The sequence below is a fragment of the Polypterus senegalus genome, chromosome 1 (genome assembly GCF_016835505.1).
Source record: "Polypterus senegalus isolate Bchr_013 chromosome 1, ASM1683550v1, whole genome shotgun sequence".
Lineage (NCBI taxonomy): Eukaryota > Metazoa > Chordata > Cladistia > Polypteriformes > Polypteridae > Polypterus > Polypterus senegalus.
The window spans coordinates 215,992,819-216,001,312 of record NC_053154.1 but is presented as its reverse complement, the minus strand read 5'-3'; the positions used below and the strand labels follow the sequence as shown (position 1 = coordinate 216,001,312).

Here is an 8,494-nt window from a genome sequence, read left to right as displayed (position 1 = left end):
AGTTTTGCATTTATAAATTGCTGCAGTTCTCTAGCTCTGTTTAATTAATACAGTTTTAGAAATCAAAATTAACAAACTATTTATTCCTACAGACTGGTGCACACACAAATGGATTTTACAAAAAATAAACCTTGGTTTGTTCAGAGGAAAGTAAACAGACTAAACAAAAATTTTAACATTTTCAGAAAAAACACAGTATTCACAAAAGTTGGGGAAAGCTACACACACTGGCCAACTAGCTTACACCAGTTCAGTAAACCCTTCTTTATGGCTTTAGGTAGACACAGTGATACAGAAGACTCTTCCAATAGGCTAAAAAATTTTTAAAAAAGAAAACACGACACCAACATTCCTTTTTCAGAGTGTCATAACCGATTTAAAACTCCTGAAGATGTACACAGAAACATGAAGGAGACTCTAAAAAACATTAATATTGAAAACAATTTCCATGATTTTTTTTTTTTTGCATTAATAGAATCAGAATGAGACAGACGGGAAAAAAAAAAGAGTAAAAAAAGGTAAGTATCCAGAGGTGAAATCATTCCATTTTCTACGGGTTATTTGCAATTCAGATTGTTCAAGTGTTTCTGGAAAGGAACACCCCCATACCCACCCCCCCCAAAAAAAGAAGATCACCATCGCATGGTCCAGGAGTCAAGTCTCCACTTCAATCACTATCAAACTTGATGGAGTGAACACCGGTAGAGATGGCTCCCCCTCGATAACTACCACGCTTCTTCTTGGTCTTCTCATGGCGAAATGATCTACCCTTGGTGAACCTCAGAATGTCATTGGCCTTCTCACCCCAGTCCCCTTGTGCTCCTTTCTGTAAAGATAAATGTGATGCACAGATGCTCAAGTTCTACATTATGCTTTTAAAACAGCTCAGTGTATATATTAACATTGATTACATGTGCCCAACAGTGTAGTTTGCACTCCTGCTTCACAAATTCAGTGTGCCTTGTTTGAATCCTGTGGCCAACCACAGTTCAAGCAGATTTTTTCAACCCACACCTCCAACAACATGCAGGTAAAGGTAACTGGCAACTGTAAATTACTTGTGTGCCCATCAAGGGACTAAGCAACACATTGATAAACTGTCCAAGATTATTTCCGGCTTTTAGGCTCTGGATTAAGCTCTTTTAAAAATATGTTTAAACAATTAAGGCAAAATAATTTTCAGATGTGGACATCCTTCAAAACTAAGCAACAGAGAAAAATTAAAACCTGATAGCTCTTTAAACGAACTAACACAAAAATAACCAGGATAATCCTACAGAATTAGGGAAGCATGTTTTAGATTGCATCAAGAACAATCTTTTACATCAAAAAATGAAGGTGGTGTACATGTCAGCTCTGGGCTGCTCTTCTGCTAAAGGTTCTAGTTGTCTTGCCATCATTGAAGGACCTATGAATTCAGTGTTACACCAAAATATTTCGTAACACATGCTATGTCTTCTGTTTGTTAAATATTGGGCCAAAAGTTGTTCTAGAAAATATGTTCAAGAATTTAAAAAACTGAAATTCAACAGTAGGCCAAAAGACACATTAAGCAGATGTAAGCAACTTAGCTACAATACAAAAAATAAAATTATATGCCAATCTAAGTGAAGGTTTTACCTACTTTGCACAAAGTGAAAGAGCTGACAAATACAGAACAGAAAACAATGTACTTGTACGTTTATTAAATTTGGATCAGGTATCATTTGCAGACATTATCCAAGACCTTAACAATAAAGGGCTCAGATTCTCATACCTGGCCTTTAATACATCTGTTTATGGTTTTTAATATTGGTAGGAAATATTTCATGCTTGTGCTATTTTCTTACCTTGGCTGAAAATGAGTTGTCATTAAGACGAGGATCTACTTCAATCTCTTCTTCTCTGATTCTACGGAAAGGAGCATTCGAATTCTTAAACAGGAAGAAAAGAAGTGGTGGCATTTAAAGACTCGTGTTGGCAAAGCAATATAATGGATCCCAAAAACAAACCAAACAAATTAAGAATTATATGCTCTCTAAACCAATTGCCACCTAAACATGAACAATTTTAACTAGGGAAGGGGAGGGGGAAAAAAATGAACAGCTGTAAATACACAGGTCACTGTACTTGATACACTGTACAGAATGATCTGGAAACTTCTCCCCTACACATGCTTGGTTATGCAATAGCTATATTAATAATCTTACGCAGAACTTGTGATGGGACCATTTTTTAATCACTTATGTGATAATAGTAGTAAATGCACTCTAGTATCTGCAGATGAATTTTTCCCCAATTTACATTTTGTAACCACACTTCCACATTTAAATTCTCTTCATTTTTTGCTGCTGTTATTGACCCTTAAATCAATATTTTTGTTCATTTCTCTACTAACAAGTAAAAGCAGATCTCTAAATATTGGAGGATGAAACAAAGGACCAAAAAATACCCCTGAAATCTTTTTCAGGTGCAGCTTACCATTAGTAAGTAAAGGACAGGATTCAGAACTCTATTGAACACATTATGCTAATTCTAACCTTTTTACAGCTTGCATAATAAAATGAGTTGCTCAATGAGCACTTTAATCTCTGGCCAGAATGGAAATCACCAAGTAACAGTTTAATTAGCAGCCAATGAACAGTGATGGATTTTCTGCAGCCAAGCAAACTTCAGCATTTGCTTCCGAAAATGCTTTGACATCTTTGAACACACGATACTCTTGACATCAATTTTCTTTTGAAGGTTCTCTCTGGGTGGGTTGAAATCACATACTATGGTGGTTAAATGTATATGGGAATTGGAGTTAAAGTTATAACTGGAAATATTCGTATTCAAGCTCTATTAAAGAATTACAGCAAACCCTACACAATTTTAAACACCATTTCCCCCCCACACATCACTGTGAGGTACAGATTGTTCGTATTTTCGACTAGGTAGCTTCTATCCTTTTCTTGCCAGTGGAAATAACTGCCTTCTGCCCAACTGTATAGGGCAAGCTTGATTTCATCCTTCCTTTTAACTAAAGTTGAGGCTGCCAGAAGCACCCAAAGGCAGATTTATAGTTCATTTTAAGGTAAATTATACATTATCTGATTGAATTAGTCTGTGCAACAAACAAAGTAATTCACTATGTGCTTGTAATTTCTACCTGCTGCCTTCAATAGGAGTTTGAGTTGTGTAGGATAAGCACACAAGAAACTTGCTTGTCTTATCTGGCTGTAGTGCTCACATGCATGCTGAGTGAGCTTAAATGAGACTGTCAGGGTAATTTAAATCCATTTATAATAACTATTCAAAATTATTCAAGTGGAATGAATTTGCAAAAGGGTTTTATTATATGGTCTCTATTGTACACGTTGGCTTACATATTTACTATAGAATCAAAATACCCAACAGCTGCTATACTATCATGACATTACACCTTGGTGGCAGTCTACCGTGGGGTCTCTAGCAGTTGCCACCCCATTCTTTAATGTCTTTAGTGTTAGGTGTTCTGAGGACAAAGGATATGTGAGCTAACACTTGGGACTTTGCTGGAAATGATATGACAATGTTCTCCAAGAGGCAGTTTGTTATGGTTAGTTGAATGAGTCTCTAGCTTCTACTGTACCTTATTTGCTTTGGGAAAGGAATGAGGGGTTTGTTGGGTTTTCTTTTCAACTGGAGTTTTGAGGACTTTCTCACTTTCAGAGGATAATGTATTTTTCTTTGCAATACCTGCCCAAAAAAAAAAAAAAAAATCAAAGGACATTTAAAAAAAGTTTACAGAGCAATTGACCGCAATTGTAAACACATTCATTGCTAGTATTTAAAAAATAGAGTACTTTATATTCCTTGCACACAGTAAATCTTGTATTCTACACAGAAACTATTATTCTGTATAAAATGACAACAAGATATCAATTACAGTACAACTATTTAATAGGAAAAAAAGTTATTACAATGGATGTGTGAAACAAATCATACAGTGAAAAAATATCTAAAGCAATGGTCATCAACAGAGTTGACCAAGGGCCAAATTAGTCCGGGCATTAATCCCTCCAATCCAAGACCCCCTACCCCCAGAATCAACCCTATACCAAAAGCACATACCACTGTAACAGTCACACTAACTATTTATTACACCTGAATATTTTCATCCAATCACCCACTTGCCGCCCCCACACACACACAGTGTAATCAAACTTGTCAAATATCTCTCTACACCACCTAAGGAAACAAATATATGTTTCACTGCATTTGTTCTGGTGGTGTTGTCATTTCAAACAAGCAAAGCTCAATCACCTTAATGGATTTGTTTTTTAAATTAAAATCCACACTGGTTACCCAGGAAGTCCCATTTACTTTTTACTGGGAGTAATGGAGAAGTTAAAAATTATTTGCTACTAAAAACGGGAAATTATAAAAATAAGTCAGATTTAATAGGTTTATATTTAATTATGCCAATAATTTCAGCTCAAACAAAATATAATGCAATCCTGTCTTTGGACTTAAAACATTTGCCTTCCTTAACTGATTCAGCATATTGGAAGAACCCACGGTATGGCTAATGAAAGACTGACACACAAACACAAGCAACAAGGACTGTTCATCTCAATTCTGAACGAGACCCAGACTAATTCCCATGTTTGGCCTCAGTAGTACGTGACCATCCTGTCTTCTCACTTTTCCATTCCAACCTACCACTCCCACGGCTCAAATCCCTCCTGCAGATCCGTCACAAATCACAGTCACTATGGTATTTAGGAATCTTATTTCAAAATAATATACAAATGGAATATCCACAACTACAGTGAAATGAGGATGAATTAACTTAAACAAATGATACAAACTCAAAGCGAACACACAATTATCTGGAACCATGGATACACGGACGCTGAGTAAATACCACAAAGTGTTACAAAACTACGAAATCTGATGATTTTATCCCTTCCTGCAGCACTGAAATACCGTACCAAGCTATTCAAGTAAGTAAAACTACAAACAAGAGTTATCTAACCAACACAATCATTTTAAAAGGATGTAAGAAAACATTTCTGCATTCTTTTGTGGCTTGCTTGACCAAATGAGCTATGTTGTTGATGCTGTTCAATGCACACTTTGGAAATAAACTTGTTTGAACTTTGTGTTGAATACTAACTGCAAATGCACACCAACTTTCCAACCCCACCACCTTCATGTTAATGCAAAAATATCATAAAATGAACTTGAATTCACTAACTAAAAACAATACAGATTTAAAATAAAAATACAATCATCAGTACACATGAACACAAGCTTTCATTCCCCAAAAAGACATATTTCACTTATTCAAAATTCCTTTTTATAAAAGTTTATACCGTTGGTTGAAGGGGTCACTGGTGATTTGACCTTTGGTGGGGTCACATCCTCCTCTTCATCAGAACTATCTTCAGAACTGCTGCTTTTCTTTGCTGGAACTGGTTTGCTCTTAGTAGTGGAAGCAGGTTTGGCTTTGTTGTTACTTATTTTCTGTTCAGTCTCGGACTCCGAACTACTTTCATCACTACTCGAGCTGTCCTGCTGCTTCTTTGGAGGCACCGTTTTGCTCTGTGGGGTAACTACAGCTGTGAGCTTGGACTTTTGTACAGTCACTTTGGTATTTAATGTCTTCTTTTTCTCAGCCTCTGAGTCAGAGCTGTCAGATGTGCTGCTCTCACTGCTGGTCTCCTGCTTCTTTGCAGTTACTGGTTTTGCCATGGGTGTTGATCCTTTGGATGCTACAACAGTTGCTGGCTTTTTTGGTGCTTCATCTTCACTTGAACTGTCTGAAGAGTCACTACTGCTGGACTCAGCTTTCTTCGCTACAGTCACTTTGTTTGAGGTTACTGAAGACTTCTTCTTTGCAGACTCAGCCACATTTGGGGGTTTTGAGTTTTTCTTTTGTGCTTTCGTGGCAGCACTCTCATCTTCAGAATCACTTGAGGAGCTGTCCGAGTCAGAGCTGGGTGTGGCAATTTTCTTTGTCGCTGAGGAAGCCTTGCTACTTTGAGGTCCAGTTACAGGGGTAGCTGGCTTGGAAGGTGTCTTTACATTTGGAATAGATGCAGTTACCTTTGTAGCTGGTTTTGCTGGGGTTTCATCTTCTGAGCTGTCAGAATCTACACAGGGAAAAAAAATGTTAGATGCATCATGGAGTATAACTAAAGGTGCTGAATGAAGTAAACTTGAAATTAGAATATGCAACAGAAGAGGCATAAAGCAGCACAGACATACATATTACATCTGTTGAACTTTGCTATGGACAGAGTAAGCCTATTCTAAACTGAAATAAAAAAACACTTTAATGTATCTGTTTAATAAAGTTAGCAGTTTGAAAAGTTCCTAAAAACTGGTAATTTAAAAATGAGAAAGCCACTCTTTGTTCAAGACAGCAAAGACAATGAGCCTGTTTACCAGATGCAGCATCCATTTATCATTTACTGCACATTCACACCCATGCTAATAAATGTGAAGCAAAGGGAGGATTGTGCTCCCTTAACAGTAACATAGCAGTGAAATCATCTGTGCAAGTGTAGTGCTTGGCAGATCATTTTTTCTTTATATTAAAAGCCAATTAAATTGGTTGTTGAAGAACGGTTTCCCACAGGTGTAAGGAAAGAGGAATGTTGATCTATTGCAGAATTTAAAACGCAACAGTAATGCATCACATCATGAGGAAGCACAAACAACATTAAGCTACAATTTTCTCATCAAAATATTTCATTCAGCAGACTTGGATCTGAAATTAAGTATTTTTACAATTTTCAAAATTGTCTTAAATTGAGACATTGCAAAAGCTCTGTATTTTTGGTCACTGTATTAGCTGTATGGCCATAGACCCTTGTCATGTTTCAATACCAAGACATTGCGTATTACAGGTAGATCTTCACTAGGAGTGCCAGATTAGTGAAAATGCCAGATAACAGAAGGATCAGAATAAGTACAAATTGGATGATAAAAGAAACAAACAAATGAAAAAGTAAAATTAAATGAATTAATGCACTGTACAGGCACTGGCAATATCTACAAAGGAAGAATTAGCCACCTAATCCCATATTTAAAATATCACAAATCAGTACAGGTTTGATACCTGTAATAAAAATATTAATTAAATGAAAGGCACAGGTAAGATTATAATTATGGGAGGATTATCTTACTCGGGTGTAATATTATAGCCATGCCTTGTAGTGTGTGTGATGAGCAGTCGGAGCTCCATGTAGTGCTGAAAACCATGGCCAGGCTCTCCTTGGAGTTTCCGCTGTGTAAATCATGTCACACCAACATATTTCCCGGATATAGACATGTTTCTAATGAACTGGATAAAACACCAGACCTACAATTAAATCCCCCTCAGCACCATGAAATGTTAAAAGAAAAAGCTGCACCAGAACATATGTACTTTACTGCTAGCTCAAGATGGTTCAGGTACTTTACGGAGTGTTTTGAATTATACAAAGTGAAAATGAGTAATGCAGATGTGAAGACAGTTGCAGAATTTGCTGAAAAATTGGACAAACTTACTAATGAAGGATATCTGCCCGAATTATGTGGGTCTGCTTAATGACAGAACTGGCTTTACAGCTGCCTGCTAGGAGCTACGTGGGTGTTAAGTGCTGCATATCTGTAATCTGTAGACAGTACATCAAAATAAGGAGCTCATTGTCTATCGGACCAGGTGAACAAGAGCATCACCACTCGTTGCAGTTGGAAATAACAGTCCCTACTTTTGAGTATTGCTTTCACAAGGTGTTGGATTGATTTAAAAACATGATGCTAAGTGAGCCATCTAATTGTTCTGACCCAGTTTTAAGCAAAGTTCATTCACAGTCGTCTCCACACACAGATAATACATCTGACTTCAGCGGGACTGATTCAGCTTGATATATGCCATGTTACAGGAAAGACAAGTTTGTGAACAGTAATTTTCGTAGTATTTCTCACCATGACCATCTGGGGGGGGGTGTGGATTGTGTGTGGCAAGGTCATCAGTAACAGAGCTTGGAGAACAAAAGAAACAGTTGAACAGTGCAGGTATAAACAGGAAGATTGGGGAAACCGACACTAACCTTCCAAAGAGCAAGCAGGAAGAACAGCACCAGAAGCACATACTGTACATGGTGTACATGGATTTACCAGATATCTATCTCAAAAAATAACTAGGCAGTAAAAGATAGGTACCTGGTATGCCATCAGATTATTCTATAGGGTGGTCCAGATCTAATTATGCAATTTTCATTACGCTATAACAAGGTTATTACATAGAAAATCACCTAAAAAATCCAGGACCATCAAGAAGTGTGCCAACTGACGACATGAAGAATCGTCTATGCGCCAAACTGGAATCGTCCCTGCATAAATCAAAGTCATCCAGACGATCTGGACCACCCTGTATTTTATATTTAGCTGTCACTTACCAAATGGGATAACAACCTAATGTCTGCACATACTGTAATACTATCCACTATTTTGTAGTGCAGTAATTATATTACATTTACTCAAACTTAACTGCCAC

The 8,494-nt window shown here is 37.1% G+C and overlaps 1 protein-coding gene across 3 annotated transcripts in view; it reads right to left on the bottom strand.

Moving 5' to 3' along the window:
- Positions 1 to 62: 62 nt before the first annotated feature.
- Positions 63 to 8,494, bottom strand: part of nolc1 (nucleolar and coiled-body phosphoprotein 1) — a 46,826-nt gene continuing 38,394 nt past the window's right edge. For 2 of the 3 annotated variants that reach the window (XM_039768883.1, XM_039768891.1), the window contains exons 13-16: positions 5,322 to 6,101; positions 3,593 to 3,699; positions 1,830 to 1,913; positions 63 to 826 (exon numbers count right to left, since the gene is read on the bottom strand). In XM_039768883.1, coding sequence (XP_039624817.1) covers positions 668 to 826; positions 1,830 to 1,913; positions 3,593 to 3,699; positions 5,322 to 6,101 — 1,130 coding nt within the window. In that variant the 3' untranslated portion in view covers positions 63 to 667. The remainder of the gene's footprint in view (positions 827 to 1,829; positions 1,914 to 3,592; positions 3,700 to 5,321; positions 6,102 to 8,494) is intronic. The other variant, XM_039768900.1, reaches the window with a different exon arrangement.